Source organism: Oreochromis niloticus, linkage group LG18 (assembly GCF_001858045.2).
Source record: "Oreochromis niloticus isolate F11D_XX linkage group LG18, O_niloticus_UMD_NMBU, whole genome shotgun sequence".
NCBI classification, from domain to species: domain Eukaryota; kingdom Metazoa; phylum Chordata; class Actinopteri; order Cichliformes; family Cichlidae; genus Oreochromis; species Oreochromis niloticus.
Window position 1 is genome coordinate 27,298,022 of NC_031982.2, and position 21,569 is coordinate 27,319,590.

Below are 21,569 nucleotides of genomic sequence, written 5' to 3' on the forward strand. Positions count from 1 at the left end.
AACTCTCTCTCTCTCTCACTTGCTCGCTCTGTCTCGCTGCCGTTACCGTCACTCCCCAAACTTTCCCCTCTTCCTAAACAACCATATCCCACGTGTTGACTTTTTTAAAACTTGGTCGACATGGTACATTTTTCCACCGATAGGAAAGAGGTGGCTTTTTTTCTTTCTTTACTGTTTTCGCGCTGTCTTTAGAAAACGCTTTAAAAAAAACCATACACACAGAAAAAAACGTGATGAGAGTATTTAGAAAAAAGCATGGCTTATGTATATTATCATAACTCTAGATTTACTGGGCTGTAATTAAAATTTTAAAAATTGGAAGTCCAAACTTTCAATATGGGCTGAAATAGAGACTCAGCGTGGCTGCAGCTTGTTGCTGTGTCAGCTTAAATCAGTCATGTGATTTGGAGGTGCAGCGTGTCCGTGGACCACAGAGGGTTAATAACACTCATCTTCATTCCATTTCCAGAGTGTTACAACCAACTACCTATGTGAAATCTGAATTCCCGTTGTTCAAAATGTGCTCTGGAACAATCATAAGCATCACTTGCTACTGAAAACAAGAAAAAAGCTGGTCTGAGCTATGGGCTGAACCATTTGTTAAAGGTGGAGGGGGGGAACACTATGCAATATATTCAGTTTTAGCATTTATATTCACTGTTGACTGTAACTACGCTCAAAGTGTTAATGCTATCCTATTTTAATAAACAACACTGTCATATGCAAAACTGGGGTGGCACTTGGGGTGGCAAGGGCTCATTTTAGGGTGGCACTTGCCACCCCATGCCACCCTTCTAGAACCGCCCCTGCTGACAAGCCTTAAGATGTACATGCCTGTAAAAAATCTCTGATGTACACTGATGCTTGTGTGATGCCTATAAATATATGGCAAATAATGTAACTTTTTAAAAGAATTTATTGATGGAAATACCTCGTGTACTACAGTGATTTCACTTATTTATGATTGAATTATGGGAAATGTAATGGCAGGACTACGCCACAAGGGGGGAACAAGGTAACTAACTAGCTTAACTTAAAAAAGGCAGAACAGCATCATTTTTGTGCATTTTATTTATTTTAGTTGCATTTTGCATTGTTAAGCACTTGAAATGTGCTATATAAATAAACTTGGCCTTTGCTTGACCTTCAACTGGATGTCTTTTATATACAGAAAGTAATTTTAATGTTTTAACATTTTTGATGCAAAGGACTAGATGTTTGTCATAAAATACAGTGCATTTATGTGTTTGAACATTTCAAATATTATTTTGAAATAATTGCAGTCTTTCAAATCTACAGGATATGACAGCCTGTTCCTGAGAGAACTAAAATCCTTTTTATAGTATTTATGACAACTTTCAGGCCGCTCTTCTGTGGAACCTGTCATGGTCCTGGGTCATTTTGACCCAGCATTCTTAGTTTTCTTGTGTTTTTTGTATTTTGTTAGTTCATTATTTATTCTACGGTTCCGAGGTTGCTCATTTTAGTTTATTGAATTCCATCTTGTGTTTCTGCCCTCTGTGTCTCCCTATGTGTCTATTTTTATATTGCGGTGTGAGTTCTTGTGTCGTGGTTCCCTTTGTGTTTTACTCTGTTATGTTTTCCATGTTTGCCCCAGCGTGTCATGTCTGTGCTCTCTCTCATGTTCCCTCGCTCCCTCTTCTGCCTCTCTTCGATTCTCAGATCATGTTTCCTGTTTTATTGTGAAGGTCCCGGGTTTTCATGCTTATTCTGTTCAGTCCAATTTCCCCTGTCTCATTATGGTTATTCGCGTCAGATGTGTTCCTCGTGTGTTCTCACTTCCTTGCTATCCCTCTGTGTATTTAGCTCAGCATCTCCCTCAGTCCTCTGACGCGTCCTACCTCATGGTAGTATGGAATTCTCTGTGTGGTTCCCGAGTGTTTAGCGAACTAGTTTTTAGTTGTTGTTTTTTTAAGAGAAATGGCCAAACAGTCCAACAGGCAAGATGGTATGAAAAGGCACTAAATGTTTTATACCAGGTGTTCCTTCCTAAAAAGGAGACAGGTGGCTGTAAAGCCCAGTTTAAGGGTGTAAAAGTCCAAATGACAATCCAACAAATTTTCCCCCCACACCAAAAAAACCAAAAAACAAACCCCAAGAGGAAGTTGAGTCAGACTACAAGTAGAGACATAGAATAACTTCTCCAGGGCAGAACTGACAGTGTGAAGAGACATTGACTTTTGTCCTGATCTGTTATACCAAACAAAAAAGAGACTTTTCAAATAGATGTTACAAATATGTTAATTTTAAGATATTAAAGAGTTGTGATTTTTCTGTATTTGCAGGCATGACTTATTATTTTCTGCAACTCAAGCTTTTTAATCATCCTGAAGTTATAATTTTGGCTTTAGTCTGTGCAGCATCACTACTCAAGTGAGTTCTGAAGAACTCCTGGATCTTCTTCCACAGGTGGACCTCAGCTGCTGCGTGTGCCTCGGGTTGACCTCCCCATGAGGCTATATAGTGAGAAATCCCATGTGCACAAGAAGGGCAGAAGGGTTCATAAGGTGGCTCCAGCAAGTGTCCAGCTCCACGGTAAGAGACACACTCAAAGTTCTCCTTCCCATGACGCTTCAGTCTCTCCACCATCTGGTCCATGTAGGTCTTGCTGTCATAGTTGAGGTCATCCTCTCCGGCTACAAAAAGGAAATGAGTCTTTGCTCGTTCAATGGGGATCAGGCTGCCCTTGTTCTTCTCTGCCAGGGGGTCTTCAAAAATGTACTTTCCAATACTGGCACCTGACTCAGTGGGAATCAGCTTACTTAAGTCATACACTAATGGTGAGAGAATATGCTGTTTCTTGTAATAGAGAGGAACGCCCACATTGGCACTGCAGCCATTGATGCTTACTGTGGCGTTGACACCTGGCACAAAGGTAGCAAGTGAGAGTGCAAGGTCTGCCGCCTTTGATCTTCCTATTATGCCAACTCCTTTACTGCCCACCTGTGAAATAACACAAATTAAAGGTGATCAAAATTGGAAATCAGGGCTGACTTCATTGGTTTCTGCGTAATTAATAAGATTATACATTGGTCGTGTCCAAATTCATGGGCTGCATCCTCCTGAGGACCCGGCCTTCGCGGTCTACGTGGGCCGGGTCCTCAGAAGGTCGGGTAGGCCGGAAGTAAACGGCTGTGAAATTGGACGGTCTAGCCTTCTGATTAACGTCACCGCTGTCTCTGTGGAGTTTAATAAACTCAGCCGTCTGCTCCTTGCTATGTAAAATATAACAGGACACTGGCATAAATTCTCGACCATCTCACACTTCTGTTTAATCAGTTTTCTGTTTGACGTTTATTCAGCTGTGTGAAAACCAAGGAGGAACCCACTCAGGGGATTAATAAAGATTTATTTTATCTAATCTAATCTAATATCTTTACTCTCAGCCAAACCGATTTACTCACGAACAAATAAAACACTGAAAAAAGCCAAACTTTATCCTTTTTAGGTTATCTAAGTGACTTATATATTACGTTTAACCTGAGTAGCAAAAGTCCGCGGTGATCTGAAAATGATGTGCCGGGAGTTGTGCCGTTCTCGGCGGCTTCAGTGACCCTCGAGCTCTCGGTTAGCTATCAAGCTGGTGGGTAACAGACGTCTCCGAAAACGTCGGTCGTGTCCAAATTCATGGGCTGCATCCTCCTGAGGCCGCATTTGTAGACCGATTACGTCACAGCGACGCGCCGAAGGCTGTCCAAATTCGTAGACTCCTCCGAATGCAGCCGACAAATGCGTCCTCCTTTTCCCCGAATTTGAAGGATGGGTCGGGTGTGTCCTTCGTGGCCGACCATATCCCAGAATTCATAGCGCGGCCCAGCCAAACTCCAGTTTCCAACAATGGCGGCCGCTACTAAGTTTTAAAATTACTTTTATTAATCTTTCTGGGTCACAAAATAAACTTTTAACATATTTTCAGGCGAGAATGTAGCTGTGTAAACTTCAAATATCTGCTCGGTTTATCAAGGTATTGCATATTTGCAAAATTTAATATGGATTCTGAGAGTGTAACAATTCATCATCACAATTCACAACAACCTAATTAAATAAAGCAATAAAGTTCATAACTATTTTTTGCTATGTAGCTGGACTTTATCCTTTTAGATACTGTCAGGAGGAGTAAAATATTATGCTGCTATTATTTGCTACTATTTTTATGATCATTATTACTATTCCATTAATTATTAATATTGATATTGCATTTAGATGTTTAAACATATTGGCACCCAATTAAGCTTTTATTATAGGTCCAGTAAGAACCACTTTAAACTGTTGAGTTGAATCTATAATCTTAAAATGTTTATAGGCAGATTACATTGCATTATTTGAAAGGCTCACCTCTGAATATAATCTGGGCCTAAAAGGCTTCACAAGAAACTGCAGGTTTGCAGAGTGTGCAGGGCAGGAAGTGAAACCGAAAGCAGAGTCTAAGTGCAAGCTAAGAGCAGGTTATTTTATTATGCATTTATATCTTTGATTAAGCTTTGATTAAGTTTTAAGTAGTTGTATTAGATTGAAACATTTGTTTTATACATTTTTTATATAAGTCAAGATCGGCACACACAGGATGGCCTTAGCCTGGTTGCCTAAGTTGAGGTTAGACATACAGACACATATAGTTTCAGCTGTGTACGTGCGCAGGCCTTGTGTCTGGCGATGACGAGAGGTGTGAGGTGAGCCGGGGTGCAGGAGAGGTCATGACACGTACGCAGTACACAGCACGCACGCGCTCCCGCACGTGCACGCACACACACACACACACACACACATTTGTAGACTCATTTATATAGGTAAGAGTTTAATCATGTTTTGCTTGCGACTGCAAAATTGTGCCTGCATGAGTGACAGTTTGTGCAGAACGTGGACCTGATGTTCCAGACAGATAAGCCTGGGCAGGATGGTGACAGGAAGCACCTGGGTTCGAGCCGAAGATGATGTTCTTTTTAAACTATGTCAAAGTTAACTGAACATTTGTGGTTTTGGATTGACGTATGCTGTACTGGATCTGCCTGGCAACAGAAGGGGGGCTGTACTATCTTACCCCTATAAAGTCTTTGTTCTGACTATTGTAAGACAGTTCAACACTGAATCTGCACAGTGTTGGACTCCACATGTATATTCATTAAAATGTCGTCTAATTGCACCCGGCAGGATCAGTGGTCATTATTTTTGGTCTTCCTCCTCAATTTCTGAACCCTAACAATACCAATAAAGTTGATCTATTGTAATAACCAAGTTTTTATAGAAACCCCCCCCCCCCCCCCAAATTGTTTATTTTTTATTTCAACCAACAAGATTATAGTAATGATTGTAATTTTGAGAAACAGGTAGGTTGATTTTTTTTGCTAGCTTAACCACAACCAGTTCACCATTTTTGGGTTGTGTGCTGAGCTGCCCAACTGGCTGCAGCTTTATATTTGGATAAACGAATCCACTTATCCAAGTTTTTGAACAAAACAAAATGAGAAATTTTCTCAAAATCTGACCTATTCATTTTATTTCTTGTCTTTCCTTTTTAAGCGGATTAGTATCCCTATTAGCTGAAGGTCATTAAATTGACTCACCTTAGGTTGCTGTTTTAAGAAATCTATTGCTTCTTTGAAGTGGTCGAGATGAAACCTTGGATAATGTTCAAAACTTTCAAATTTGCCTTGGACTAGACCTATAGCAAGGACCACAAAGCCTTTGCTGGCCAGTAGACTTGCTCTTGTCTCAGATCTAAAGGTCAATATATCCAAGACAGCAGGAAACAAACCTTCTCCTGGAACACAGACACAAAATTTTCTGTCAGTAAAAAGTCATATTACTAATTTCATCTTTAATTTCTAGATGTCCTTAAGTTTCAATCTCTGCTGTAACTACCAGAACAGTAGAAAGAGAGTCAATATTGAGATCAGCGGTCACAACCATGGCTGAATAAAAACTTGACACCCTTTGAACTTTAAACTAAACAAAACCCTAATAAATGTTATTACACCAGTCCTGTAAATATCTACTACACACAGGGTGACCATTAGTGTGTTAACTACAGAAATATCACTTGATATTTACTTGATTAAAAAACTAAACTGCAACAACAACAATAAAAAAGCTTATGCCCTTGTTGTCGAGATCTGGCTATGTGGTAGGCAGGATAAAGAGCGAAGGGCAGAACTCCAGACACAAAATGTGAACAACGTGACAAGAAACCGAGGAAAACTGAGGATTTAAATACACAGGATAACAAGAGAGAACACCTGAGAAATACAGCTGGGCACATGAAACAGGGACTATCAAAATAAAACAGGAAACACACTGAGATGCAGGCTAAGACACACAGCTTGATGGAGGCAGATGTATCAGAGCTGTAAGACAGAGTAAGCAAGGGACAGAGGGGGAGACATGAAAGAGACCAACACCAAGACACATAAATTTGACAAAGACAGAAGGGATAAACAGAGACTATTGAAACAGATAGGTACATAAACACAGAGGATAAGACTGACTCTCACAGAAGACACAGGGGTGAGACAAAGACACAAAAGGAACCTAACAATAACAACCAAGAAATCATGACGAGAAATAAAGATAAACTTCGGGCACTAAAAAAGAACTAACTCAGAACTACAAAGTTAAAATAATCTCTTACAGCAAAGGCAACAATCATAAATCCATAACGGCACTCAAAACGCTGGGGCCAAAGACCCAGGACCATGGCAAATATATTTGTTCAGAAATATTCATTAGCCTGTAGTTAAATTAAAATAAAGCCAGAAAGCTAGGAACAACTGCAGTACCTGGAGGAGTGAACAGGACTCCACTAATGTTCCCCTCTTTGACAGGAACCCGACTGACCCCATCTCCCATCAGAAGCCTCTCATTTGTCTCTTCTGCCAGCATCCTGTCTTCCTCCTCATACACAGAAAAATTCACCAACTGAGGCTTCAGAGATGTTGCCTTTTGAAACTTTTTGTGAGACTTTTCTGCCCTCATGGACCACAGGAGACCCATAGGTTCTACTCCAAAGTAGGACCCACCAAGTGAGGGATCTCTGTTCAGGTCGACCTCCCCACTGCCATTAGCTCTGTAGGTAGCCGAGGAGCTGAACACCACTCCCTTATCGTCAGTTAATCTGGCTCTCATGGTGACCACCTGTCTGGACCTCAACCCTTCCACCTTCAGCTTAATGGGTTCGTCAAACAGGCACCTTGCTCTTGGCAGCAGCCTCAATCTGACTTGAGAGGACATCTTTTCTGAAAGACGAAAAAGATTGAATTAATGTTTAAAAACATTCTCTGTCAGACTACCTGTTGTAAGGAGACAATAGATGGAAGATCAAGTTAGAAATCTAACTTCAGTAAGTCAGTTTTGAGAGGCATAAATCCAGTATGCATTCAAAAGTGTAATAAACCCCAGAAATCTAACTTTCTATACACCATACACCTTTTCTTAAAACTGACTGAAAATTGAATGATTTAATTAAGAAAAGGATGGATTAACACAGTGACCCATTTGCAAAAGTAACCTCTAAAACAAACATTTGAAGAAGGTTTGCTTTAGGGGTTACTTTAGCAGGTTCTTTGTATCGTAGCAATACAAAGATAAAAAGTCAGTGAGAAGGAACAAAAAAAACAAGTGTCAGAGAGGTTAAACAGTAATTAACACTGAAACATGGCAGAAAGTGAAAGCAAAATAACATGAAAAAAAATCTAAGACTAAAAGAACTCCATATTCATGCTGTGGACTGCGCTGCTGTTTTCCTGAAATCAGATGAAATCAGCTGTAGCACAAGCGAAACTGGAACCAATAAGGATTCAGAGGCAGGCAGACTAACAATCACAATGAACTGGACTACTGGGAACCAGTTTGCTACAAAAACCAGTTCTCAGTTCGCATCTCTAGTAATCAGTGTGCTAATTTAACAGCTATGATAACCAGAACAACACTTTATCATTAACTAATGCTGAAGAACCGGCATCATTCATGACAGAAACATTACTTTCGCCACTATATAAGCTACCTGGAGATCTTTGCTCTCTGGAAGGACTGTGACAGTGATCTTTGTGCTGGGGATCTGTCTGAGAGATTTCCTTCCTGCACTTCTTTCCTCTACTGCTTGTTCCAGAAAAAAAAACACCATGAGAGGAGTGGTGTTTTCACAGATTTGTCAACTTTCAGATAAATGGGAGCTTTGGACTGAACTTAGAGGAAAAAACTGAACTCAACTCTTTGGTTGACTGAAATAGAACATGAAGTGATCTTTATTCAGTATTCAGATATAAAATTCAGTATGAAAATATCTAACAAAAACTACAAAATCCTTCAGATAAATTCAGTGTGTACTGAGTAATCTTGCAGGATAAAGTGGTCTCACTTCACACCCATATAATATATTCATACAGTGTGTTAGGTTTATATTGTTGGATTGTCATTTATGCTTAGAAATATATATTCATATATGCTTAAAGGTATATAATCGATTGCATAGTGATAGGATGTCTGATCCTTAGCAGTCTGCAAAGACTCTGTGTTCACATGTATGCCTATGTAAGACGCCATATGTTAATGGACTTATGCATATTCATGTAACCTCAATAAAGGATAGTGCTATGGGGGAGCTAACTGAGAGTGACTGGGGTTTGAGTGGAAGGAACGGCGTTCGTCACAGTTCTCTCCCTCGTGCACGAGCAACACAAAGAACTTTGGTGTCATGGTTCTCAAGATCTGGAGAGGTCGTGGTGTGTATCTTTTGTCTTAGCCTCTTCCACCAGGGCGGAACTGGGCCCTGATTCCCCGCCTCTGAACCCGCCCTGAACACACACCTGTGGCTCATTCACACAGATCCTGGCAAACTACTTAAGATGGAAAGAGAGACTGCTTCCTCGCTGGATCGTCACACTACCTAGCGTCAGTGTAGCCTAGCCTATGAAAGTGTTCCTTGTGATCTCCTAGAGTTTCCCCCCTGACATTGTTTTTCTCTGTGTACAGACCTTCTTGATCCCCTGCCCGTCTTCCCTGCCGTCTGGATCTCTGTGGACAAGTGTGAGTGAGCGTGAGCTTTTGGAGTGGACATTCGGAGTGAGTTGAAGAGGGGCGTGTGTGTGCCCCCGTCTTGGACCTTCCCTTTGAACCCCGCTTTACTCCCCCGGAGCCCCGTGTTATCCGTTTCACTGTATATATGTATATATTCTCACTTGGTGTCACGTTGTGAATAAACCCTCACCTTCTCTCCATACTTCAGAATCCTGCGAGTGAGTCCTTTGCCTACTAATCTGTGACAGAACGATCCAGCCATTATGGACTCAGCAGATTCTGACCCTGTTCAACGGGCTCTCCTCACTCAGGACGCCCTGCTGGAGCGGCATGAGAAGATGCTCCACCATATTAATAAAGAGCTCTCCGCCCTTACACAGGCTCTTGCCCAGCGCACACCCCTGGTGAGCCCGCCCTCTCCGAGCGTGAATCCATCTCCGCATGTAAGTCCCTCTCCATCTCCGAGTCCCCTGGCCGCTACTGCACCCCCCGACCCTCCCGCTGCTTGGCTAGAGGCCCCGGGGAGGACGATGCCAAGTCCCGAGCCGTTTACAGGTGAGCTGGGGAAATGTTCGGGTTTTCTTGCCCAAGTCTCCCTGTTTTTCCGCCAGCAGAACAGGACGTATGCCAGCGACGATGCCCGGATTGCTTTCTTTGTTCAGCTGCTACGGGACCGCGCGCTCCAGTGGGCTCAGGCACTATTGAAAACCCTGCCGAATATCTCCTACCCCGAGTTCCTGACTGAATTCAAAGGCGTGTTTGAACGGGACGGCGGGCCCTCTGCTGCTGCACAGCGTCTACTAAATCTGAAACAAGGTAAACGCACTATGGCTGACTTCTCGATTGACTTCCGCATCCTTGCTGTAGAAACTTATGGAGGACCACAAGAGCCACGCGCATCGAAATAAAAAATTCTGTGCTTAATTTTAATAAACTGCATTTCAAAATCCTTTTTCGAATTCCACTTTAATAAAAACATTTTCGAATTGCACTTTAATAAACTGCATTTCAAAAAACATTTTCGAATTGCACTTTAATAAACTGCATTTCAAAAAACATTTTCGAATTCCACTTTAATAAACTGCATTTCAAAAACCTTTTTCGAATTCCACTTTAATAAAATCATTTTCGAATTGCACTTTAGTAAACTGCATTTCAAAAAACATTTTCGAATTCCACTTTAATAAACTGCATTTCAAAAACCTTTTTCGAATTCCACTTTAATAAAAACATTTTCGAATTGCACTTTAATAAACTGCATTTCAAAAAACATTTTCGAATTCCACTTTAATAAACTGCATTTCAAAAACCTTTTTCGAATTCCACTTTAATAAACTGCATTTCAAAAACCTTTTTCGAATTGCACTTTAATAAACTGCATTTCAAAATCCATTTCCCTTTCCTGTTCGCTCAGGGATTAACATGTGGATTAGCAGTTGGATTAGCAGTTGGATTAACAACTTCATTTTAAAAATCCTGCTGCTATTCAAATTAGCCACACCGTGGGATGTAAGGAGCTCTCTGATTGGTTGGTCAGACACAGGCTGTCTGCCAGCCTGGATTTTTCTAGCTCATAGCTTCGCCCTGCTACGAAGCGTGTGTGCTTGTACAAAGGCCGTTCAGCCTCGGGATTTACACTCGGCTCGACACGGATATGTGAAGAATGAAGGGAGCCTGCAGCGAAACGGAGAGCTAACCTCTGACTGAGTGCCCGTTTACTCAGTCTGACCACCTGTTGAAGGTAACGTGCTAACATGGCTAACGCTAGCATCACCCCACGTAGCCCCGTTATTTTAAGGTCATTTTAGCTTATGAAAATTTTACGTCGCAGCTGTACGAGCTAGCTACGTGTTTTGTAAGCTGCTGTGCTCTTCACAAATAAAGCTGGAAGCAGCTCAGACTGTTAGAACCAGCACTGAGGCCTGTTACATTTATACAGTGTTAGAGCAATGGCTGCAACCTACAGCCTTTAAACTAGCGATTAAAATGCTGACAGTAAACTCGTCAGTCCAGATGTTACCACATTACTTTGTGATACTTAGAGTTAAAACAACTGAGACAGGCTGATTAAAATAACAGCTGTCAGTTCTCTCATTCCTTATGTCAAGACTGGAGATCACACTACTGATTTCAGTTCATTTAATATGTGAGTGCACAGATTCATTCTCAGCTAGACATAAATGATGATCAAAGGTTGTATATATGATGAATTCATCAAATCCCAGCCTCTAACACAGTGCGCTGAATCTTAGCTTTGAATGTCCAGTATATTCTAATCAGTGCAATTTAAGCATTCACTGAACCTACAATATCTACACCTGTGTGGCAAATATGTGGTAAAGATACAGATAATGAAGTTTAATTATTAATACAATATACATCATGAGAAACGAAAGCTGAAATTGATTCAGTTTAGTACTTTTCTCTGTATGTTCTGTGATTATAAAGGCCTTAAATTCTGTGATATATACTGTAAATGATTTTCACAGAGGTCTTAAAGTACTTAAATCACTGCTGATACTCTGGTTGTTTATATTTTCATGTTTTTGTGTCTGTAGGGCTGTTTGATGACGATTTGGACTCCTCTGGGTGATGAGGACACACCCACATCTGTTCCATACTGCAGCCATGGATGGTGTTACAGCTCTGAGTCCGCTTTGGGCCATCAGATGCACACACTGGAAAACCAGCGCCTGTACTTCATGCAGGAGAGATGACCTCAGTGATGTAGGTTCATAAGCAAGTTCAAACATTTCTGGCCTCTTATCACTTAGATTTCTTAATCTTAAAAGTGAATGCATTTAAAGCAGGAACTGCACACCTAGCCATCAGAAGTTTGGCAGCATGAGTACTGTAAAGTTTTGTAGGGCCCTTGTTAAAAATTCCACAAGCACCACACCACATTTGTCATATACAGTTCCATTTTGTACAGTACATTGTTGAAATTATAAACTATATATTCTAGTTATCCACTTGTCAGTAATTTTTGAGTAAATGGATGTCACTGATAAATCAGTGGTGATTCACCTGCAAATGTTTTTAACAAACTTTGTTTTTTGTAGAATTCATCAGCAGCTGTGAAGAGATGTATTTGAATATCTTCTGGTTCCACTTTTCTTAACCTGGAAGCTGAGGATGGCTAATTCCTGACAAGGACACACACCTCAGCGCTTATCATGGGTGTTACATCCTCTGCGCAGCAATTCCAGAGAAAACGAGAGAGCAACGACCACACATTAAGACCAGACAGAAATCTGTCCCTTTCTGGCAGCTGTGGAAACTTCCAATAAGAAAGTTTGCATTCTTAGAACAATGCTGGGTCATGTGTGATGTGTCATTATATGAGGATATTACATTTTAACTTAATTCTGCTCAATTAAGTGTTTTGTTCGTTGATCCAATATGGCAGCTTTTTATTGTGCTCCAAGTTAAAACTCATTGTCCTCATGAGCACAGCATCTAACAACTCTCCTTAAAAAAGTCGATTGACTTTAACTGGACACAATGGTTTCCAGTGGGAGATACATTCATCACTCATCCGTGACACTGGAGAAGTCACCTGAGTGAGTGATAAAGCAATTTTCCATGGAAAATCCAGAGGAACTAAACTTTGTTGTTGTTTCTTTGGGCTCAATTTCAGCTCTAGCAGCATCTCTCAGAAGAAAACCGTTTTGCAAATAATCAGATAAAAAGATTGTTGAACTAGGTGGTATTCTCTGGAGTTTAAGACCAAAACTGAACTCAAACAGTGAATTGACATTAGACTGGAATTCATAAGATGAATAGAAATACTGCTGAAGCTGAATGATTCATTCATGTATATATATGACTTTTTTTCCCCCCAATTCACCAGGTCTGTAAAGTTCAGTATGACTGTGGTACATGATACAAAAGAATAAATACAGAAGAATAAAAACTTTATGTGAATAACTTTACTCTTCTTAAAAATAACTCATAAAACAAGTAAAAGTACAAATGTGTACAAGTTAGAGACTTCCTCAGTAAGTTTACACTCTTTTGGAGTGATTTTAATTGTGTGTTAAAGAGAAAGAGATTAGGAGGTAAAGTAGAGGATGCAGAGTCAATCATCACTGAGGTCATCTCTCCTGCATGAAGTACAGGCGCTGGTTTTCCAGTGTGTGCATCTGATGGCCCAAAGCTGACTCAGAGCTGTAACACCATCCATGGCTGCAGTATGGAACAGATGTGGGTGTGTCCTCATCTCCCAGAGGAGTCCAAATCGTCATCAAACAGCCCTACAGACACAAAAACGTGAAAATATAAACAACCAGAGTATCAGCAGTGATTTAAGTACTTTAAGACCTCTGTGAAAATCATTTACAGTATATATCACAGAATTTAAGGCCTTTATAATCACAGAACATACAGAGAAAAGTACTAAACTGAATCAATTTCAGCTTTCGTTTCTCATGATGTATATTGTATTAATAATTAAACTTCATTATCTGTATCTTTACCACATATTTGCCACACAGGTGTAGATATTGTAGGTTCAGTGAATGCTTAAATTGCACTGATTAGAATATACTGGACATTCAAAGCTAAGATTCAGCGCACTGTGTTAGAGGCTGGGATTTGATGAATTCATCATATATACAACCTTTGATCATCATTTATGTCTAGCTGAGAATGAATCTGTGCACTCACATATTAAATGAACTGAAATCAGTAGTGTGATCTCCAGTCTTGATATAAGGAATGAGAGAACTGACAGCTGTTATTTTAATCAGCCTGTCTCAGTTGTTTTAACTCTAAGTATCACAAAGTAATGTGGTAACATCTGGACTGACGAGTTTACTGTCAGCATTTTAATCGCTAGTTTAAAGGCTGTAGGTTGCAGCCATTGCTCTAACACTGTATAAATGTAACAGGCCTCAGTGCTGGTTCTAACAGTCTGAGCTGCTTCCAGCTTTATTTGTGAAGAGCACAGCAGCTTACAAAACACGTAGCTAGCTCGTACAGCTGCGACGTAAAATTTTCATAAGCTAAAATGACCTTAAAATAACGGGGCTACGTGGGGTGATGCTAGCGTTAGCCATGTTAGCACGTTACCTTCAACAGGTGGTCAGACTGAGTAAACGGGCACTCAGTCAGAGGTTAGCTCTCCGTTTCGCTGCAGGCTCCCTTCATTCTTCACATATCCGTGTCGAGCCGAGTGTAAATCCCGAGGCTGAACGGCCTTTGTACAAGCACACACGCTTCGTAGCAGGGCGAAGCTATGAGCTAGAAAAATCCAGGCTGGCAGACAGCCTGTGTCTGACCAACCAATCAGAGAGCTCCTTACATCCCACGGTGTGGCTAATTTGAATAGCAGCAGGATTTTTAAAATGAAGTTGTTAATCCAACTGCTAATCCAACTGCTAATCCACATGTTAATCCCTGAGCGAACAGGAAAGGGAAATGGATTTTGAAATGCAGTTTATTAAAGTGCAATTCGAAAAAGATTTTTGAAATGCAGTTTATTAAAGTGGAATTCGAAAAAGGTTTTTGAAATGCAGTTTATTAAAGTGGAATTCGAAAATGTTTTTTGAAATGCAGTTTATTAAAGTGCAATTCGAAAATGTTTTTATTAAAGTGGAATTCGAAAAAGGTTTTTGAAATGCAGTTTATTAAAGTGGAATTCGAAAATGTTTTTTGAAATGCAGTTTATTAAAGTGGAATTCGAAAATGTTTTTTGAAATGCAGTTTACTAAAGTGCAATTCGAAAATGATTTTATTAAAGTGGAATTCGAAAAAGGTTTTTGAAATGCAGTTTATTAAAGTGGAATTCGAAAATGTTTTTTGAAATGCAGTTTATTAAAGTGCAATTCGAAAATGTTTTTTGAAATGCAGTTTATTAAAGTGCAATTCGAAAATGTTTTTATTAAAGTGGAATTCGAAAAAGGATTTTGAAATGCAGTTTATTAAAATTAAGCACAGAATTTTTTATTTCGATGTGCGTGGCTCTTGTGGTCCTCCATAGAAACTGGGTGGAGAGAAGAGGCAGTAAAAGAGGTTCTGCTCCACAATATTGCGGAGGATTTGAAGGATGAGCTTATGACGAGGGAATTGCCATCATCTCTTAGCTCATTGATGTCTCTGTGCATTCACGTGGATGAGCGCCTGCGAATGCGCCGCGGGACGCGACACTCAGTTTCCCAGAGTGCTCCGCTCGGTGTTGGGATTGTTGCCGGTAGTGCTGCTTCACCACAACAGCCGGCCTCGATGGACGCGAGCCCCGGCGAGGCGGAGCCGATGCAGATCGGACGCGCCCGGCTTACGCCAACGGAGAGGCAGCGTCGTTTCATGGCCGGTGAGTGTTTATACTGCGGCCGTCACGGACATTTCATCGCCGTATGCCCCGCACGGGCAAAAGGGCGTGCCCGCCAGTAGGAACGGGGGTACTGGTGGGCGAAATAAACATCTCACATTCCCCTCCTCATTTTTTGTTGCCAGCTAAGCTCACTGCTCACACCACCACTCACTCACTCAAGGCTTTGATAGATTCAGGGGCTGAACAGAGTTTTATTGATGCATCACTCGCTAAGAAACTGGGCCTAACTATCGAACCTCTGCCTCATGCTCTTCGAGCCTCATCTCTGAACGGACAGCGTTTGCCTGACGTCACCCATGTTTCTGAACCAGTCACCCTGTGTTTGTCTGGAAATCACATTGAATTAATCAGTCTGTTTGTTTTCAAAGCTCCGCTGACACCTCTGGTTCTGGGCTATCCATGGCTGTTGCAACATAATCCACTGATTGATTGGCAGGCTGGCTGTGTGTCTAGATGGGGGGAGGGTTGCCATATGACTTGCTTAAAATCTGCCATTCCATCCGTCGGCTCCTCTGCGTCACCCCCGCAGACTCCTCCAGACCTAACGGCAGTTCCTTCAGTGTACCATGAACTAGTGGAGGTGTTTAGCAAGGATCGCGCTCGCTCTCTTCCCCCACACCGGCCTTATGATTGTGCCATCGACCTGTTACCAGGAGCTCCATTGCCTACTAGCCGACTTTATAGCCTGTCACGGCCGGAAAGAGAATCCATGGAGGAGTACATCACTGACGCACTGGCTGCAGGAATCATTCGGTCATCTACCTCTCCCTTGGCGGCAGGGTTTTTCTTCGTGGACAAGAAAGACAAGTCCCTCCGGCCGTGCATTGACTATCGGGCCTTGAATGCTATCACTGTCAAGAATAAATACCCGCTGCCCCTGCTGACCTCAGCGTTTGAGCTTCTCCACGGGATGAAGATATTCAGTAAACTTGACCTCCGGAGTGCTTACCATTTGGTTCGCATTAGGGAGGGGGATGAGTGGAAAACGGCCTTCAATACCCATCTGGGACACTTTGAATATCTGGTCATGCCCTTTGGATTAACAAATGCCCCGGCAGTCTTCCAAGCCCTCGTGAACGACGTCCTTAGAGACTTCATCAACCACTTTGTTTTCGTCTACTTAGACGATATACTCATCTTCTCCAGGTCAGTGTCAGAGCATGAAAGACATGTCAAACTGGTGTTACAAAGATTGTTGCAAAACCGCTTGTTTGTCAAAGCAGAAAAGTGTGAGTTTCATGTAACCACTGTTTCTTTCCTTGGATTCATAATAGAGCAGGGGGACTTGAGACCAGATCCTGGAAAGGTCAAAGCGGTTTTGGAGTGGCCCGCACCCCCAAACCGCAAACAGCTTCAACGTTTTTTGGGGTTTGCAAATTTCTATCGTCGTTTCATCCGTGACTTCAGCAAAATTGCCTCCCCTCTTACTTACCTCACTTCCCCTAAGGTGCTGTTCCAGTGGGGACAGGCAGCCACAGAGGCGTTCAATCATCTGAAACAACGTTTTGCCTCCGCTCCCATCCTCTCCCAGCCGGATCTCAACCAACCCTTCATCGTGGAGGTGGATGCCTCGGATACGGGCGTGGGGGCCGTCCTCTCTCAGAAGGTTGAAGGTAAACTCCATCCATGCGCTTACTTCTCTTGTCGGCTTTCACCCACAGAGCGGAAGTACGATGTTGGCGACAGGGAGCTACTCGCCATCAAACTGGCACTGGAGGAGTGGCGGCACTGGCTGGAGGGGACGGCACAGCCTTTCATTGTGTGGACCGACCACAAGAACCTCGCCTACCTTCAGACAGCAAAACGCCTCAATGCACGTCAAGCCAGGTGGGCGCTTTTCTTCACCCGTTTCAATTTCTCCATAACTTACAGGCCCGGGTCCCGAAATGTCAAACCAGACGCTTTATCACGTCAGTTTTCATCCTCTGAGGGGGACCGGGAGGTGGCATCGATCTTGCCTCCGGGCTGTGTCATAGGAGGCCTCACTTGGGAGATTGAGTCAATGGTGCGGCAGGCCCAGCGTACCGAACCTGATCCGGGGACAGGACCCCGGGGCGGCTCTACATCCCCTCGTCCGTACGATCCCAGGTGCTCCAATGGGCCCACACAGCAAGATTCTCATGCCACCCTGGAATCCAACGCACCATCGCCTTTCTGGAACGCGCTTTCTGGTGGCCATCTTTAGCCCAGGATGCCCGAGAGTATGTCAAAGCCTGTACTACCTGTGCCCAAAACAAGTCACAAAACACTCCCCCCGCAGGCTTACTTCATCCACTCCCTACCCCGGGTCGACCGTGGTCACACATTGCCCTCGACTTTGTTACTGGACTTCCACCTTCGGCAGGTAACACAGTCATTCTGTCTATTGTCGATCGCTTTTCTAAAGCAGCGCATTTTGTAGCATTACCCAAACTTCCCACAGCCCTCGAGACCGCCCAGCTGCTCACCGACCACGTGTTTCGCCTTCATGGGATTCCCTCAGACATCGTCTCCGATCGTGGGCCGCAGTTCACGTCCAAGGTATGGAAAGAATTCTGCTCATCCATTGGTGCTCAGGTCAGTCTCTCTTCAGGTTACCATCCCCAAACAAATGGGCAGACGGAGAGGCTGAACCAGGAACTGGAAACGGCCCTGAGATGCGTAGCCTCAACAAACCAAAACACCTGGTGCTCGCATCTAGCCTGGATTGAGTATGCCCACAACAGCCACACCTCCTCCGCCACTGGAATGTCGCCTTTCGAGGCCTCGCTTGGATATCAGCCGCCCCTTCTCCCATCTGTGGAAGGTGAGCATCTCGTTCCTTCTGTGCAGCTCCACCTCCGCAGATGTCGGCGAGTCTGGCGAGCTACCCGTGCCGCCCTCCTTCGAACAAAGGAACGGAATCAACAGCTAGCCGACCGTCGGCGAACACCTGCACCCACCTACACACGGGGACAGAAGGTATGGCTCTCAACGAGGTTCGTCCCTGTCCGCACTGAGTCTAAGAAACTTGCACCCACCTTCATTGGACCCTTTACCGTCGAGGCTGTGGTTAACCCAGTCTCGGTCCGGTTGCAGCTCCCCCGTAGTATGCGTATCCACAATGTGTTCCATGTGTCTCAGTTGAAACCACACCTGTCCAGTCCTCTGTGCCCTCCTTCCAGGCCCCCGCCGCCCGCCCGGCTCGTTGATGGCCTGCCCGCGTATTCTATTACGCGCATCATGGACTCGCGGCGCCGTGGACGGGGAGTTCAGTATCTGGTGGATTGGGAGGGCTATGGCCCGGAGGAGCGCTCTTGGGTCCCTAGGTCGGCTATCCTTCACCCGGGGATGGTCCGGGATTTCCATCGCGCCCATCCGGACAGGCCTGGTGGGTCGCCTGGAGGCTCCCGTTGAGGGGGGGGTACTGTCATGGTTCTCAAGATCTGGAGAGGTCGTGGTGTGTATCTTTTGTCTTAGCCTCTTCCACCAGGGCGGAACTGGGCCCTGATTCCCCGCCTCTGAACCCGCCCTGAACACACACCTGTGGCTCATTCACACAGATCCTGGCAAACTACTTAAGATGGAAAGAGAGACTGCTTCCTCGCTGGATCGTCACACTACCTAGCGTCAGTGTAGCCTAGCCTATGAAAGTGTTCCTTGTGATCTCCTAGAGTTTCCCCCCTGACATTGTTTTTCTCTGTGTACAGACCTTCTTGATCCCCTGCCCGTCTTCCCTGCCGTCTGGATCTCTGTGGACAAGTGTGAGTGAGCGTGAGCTTTTGGAGTGGACATTCGGAGTGAGTTGAAGAGGGGCGTGTGTGTGCCCCCGTCTTGGACCTTCCCTTTGAACCCCGCTTTACTCCCCCGGAGCCCCGTGTTATCCGTTTCACTGTATATATGTATATATTCTCACTTGGTGTCACGTTGTGAATAAACCTTCACCTTCTCTCCATACTTCAGAATCCTGCGAGTGAGTCCTTTGCCTACTAATCTGTGACATTTGGTGACTTGCGTCTTGCTTTTACTGTTGTAATAGAATTGTCTTGGCGTTCCAGCAGTAGGCCTGTGCTACACAGACCTATCACAGTGAGACAAGCTAAATAAATAAATAAATACGAATATTGTCAAGAAGCTATAAATTTGCATATGTATTATATTGCAGTCTTGGCAGCTGGGGATCAGTCCGCCAGGGCCTCCGCTCCTGGCCGCCGCCCAGCACACAATGCACCCGACCCCTATGGCGCCTCCTGCGGGTGGTGGGCCTGCGGGAGGATGGGCCCATGTCTCCTCTTCGGGCTGTGCCCGGCCGGGCCCCATGGACTAAGGCCCGGCCACCAGACGCTCGCCCTCGGGCACCCTCCCCGGGCCTGGCTCCAGGGCGGGGCCCCGGTAACCCTATCCCGGGCAGGGTAAACTGTTCCCTCGATATTCTCTTCATAAGGGTCTTCTGAATCGCTCTTTGTCTGGTCCCTCACCCAAGAGCAATTTGCCATGGGAGACCCTACCAGGGGGCAAAAGCCCCCAGACAACATAGCCCCTGGGATCCCTGGGACACACAAACCCCTCCACCACGATAAGGTAGCGATTCACGCAATGGAATGTCACCTCTCTGGTGGGGAAGGAGCCTGAGTTAGTGCGTGAGGTTGAGAGGTACCGGCTAGATATAGTCGGGCTCACCTCTACGCATGGCTTGGGCTCTGGAACCAGTCTCCTGGAGAGGGGCTGGACTCTGTCTCAGTCTGGAGTTGCCCTTGGTGAGAGGCGGCGGGCTGGGGTGGGTATTCTAATATCCCCTCGGCTTGCTGCTGGTACGTTGGGGTTTTTCCCAGTGGATGAGAGGGTTTGTTCCCTGCGCCTTAGGGTCGGGGAACAGGTCCTGACTGTCATCTGCGCTTATGCACCGAGTGGCAGTTCAGAGTACCCAGCCTTCTTAGAGTCCCTGGGGGGGGTGCTGGAAGGTGCCCCATCTGGAGACTCTGTTGTCCTGCTGGGAGACTTCAATGCTCACGTGGGTAACAACAGCGAGACCTGGAGGGGCGTGATTGGGAGGAACGGCCTCCCTGATCTGAATCCGAGCGGTGTTTTGTTATTGGACTTCTGTGCAAATCACAGTTTGGCCATAACGAACACCTTGTTCGAACATAAGAGTGTCCATAAGTGCACGTGGCACCAGGACGCTCTAGGCCGCAGGTCGATGATCGATTTTGTAATCGTATCACCAGACCTGCGACCATATGTTCTGGACACTCGGGTAAAGAGAGGGGCTGAGCTGTCAACTGATCACCACCTGGTGGTGAGTTGGATCAGGTGGCGGGGGAGGACGCTGGACAGACCCGGTGCACCTAAACGCGTAGTGAGGGTGTGCTGGGAACGTTTAGCAGAGGCCCCAGTCCGCGAGATCTTCAACGCACACCTCCGGCAGAGCTTCAACAGCATTCCGAGGGAGACTGGGGACATTGAGTCCGAATGGACCATGTTCAGCGTCTCCATCGCCGAAGCTGCTGCATTGAGCTGCGGCCGCAAGGTGGTTGGTGCCTGCCGTGGTGGTAATCCCCGAACCAAATGGTGGACACCAGAGGTGAAGGGAGCCACCAGGCTGAAGAAGGAGTCCTATCGGGCTTGGTTAGCCTGTGGGAGCCGACAGGTATCGACAGGCCAAGCGGAATGCGGCTCGGGCAGTGGCTGAAGCAAAAACTCGGGTGTGGGAGGAGTTCGGAGAGGCCATGGAAAAAGACTTTCGGACTGCCTCGAAGAGATTCTGGCAAACCGTCAGGCGTCTCAGGAGGGGAAAGCGGTGCTCTACCTGCACTGTGTATAGTGCTGACGGAGCGCTGCTGACGTCGACTGAGAAAATTGTCAGGCGGTGGAAGGAATACTTCGAGGACCTCCTTAATCCCACTGACACGTCTTCCGAGGAGGAAGCAGAGTCTGGGGATGAGGGGAATGACCCGCCAATTTCCGGGGGCGAGGTCACTGAGGCAGTTAAACAACTCCTTGGTGGCAGAGCCCCTGGTGTTGATGAGGTCCGCCCCGAGTTCCTGAAGGCTCTGGACGTTGTAGGGCTGTCCTGGTTGACACGCCTCTACAATGTTGCGTGGAGATCAGGGGCAGTACCCCTGGATTGGCAGACCGGGGTGGTGGTCCCCATCTTTAAGAAGGGAGACCGGAGGGTGTGTTCCAACTACAGGGGATCACACTCCTCAGCCTCCCTGGGAAAGTCTATGCCAGGGTGCTGGAAAGGAGA

General features: G+C 44.8%; 1 protein-coding gene and 1 long non-coding RNA gene across 2 annotated transcripts; one reads left to right on the forward strand and one right to left on the reverse strand.

The window, feature by feature from the left end:
- Positions 1-739: 739 nt before the first annotated feature.
- Positions 740-8,096, reverse strand: LOC100703170 (acyl-coenzyme A thioesterase 1). Its single transcript, XM_019347353.1, has 4 exons — positions 8,018-8,096; positions 6,795-7,250; positions 5,583-5,779; positions 740-2,964 (listed from the first exon to the last, which is right to left on the reverse strand). Exons 2-4 carry the CDS (start codon positions 7,243-7,245, stop codon positions 2,344-2,346), a joined length of 1,269 nt encoding a protein of 422 aa, XP_019202898.1. The 5' UTR covers positions 7,246-7,250; positions 8,018-8,096; the 3' UTR covers positions 740-2,343.
- Positions 8,097-11,698: 3,602 nt separating this feature from the next.
- Positions 11,699-12,264, forward strand: LOC112842955 (uncharacterized). Its single transcript, XR_003215039.1, has 2 exons — positions 11,699-11,757; positions 12,093-12,264. It is a non-coding gene; the product is annotated as an uncharacterized LOC112842955 (long non-coding RNA).
- The last annotated feature ends 9,305 nt before the right edge of the window (positions 12,265-21,569 follow it).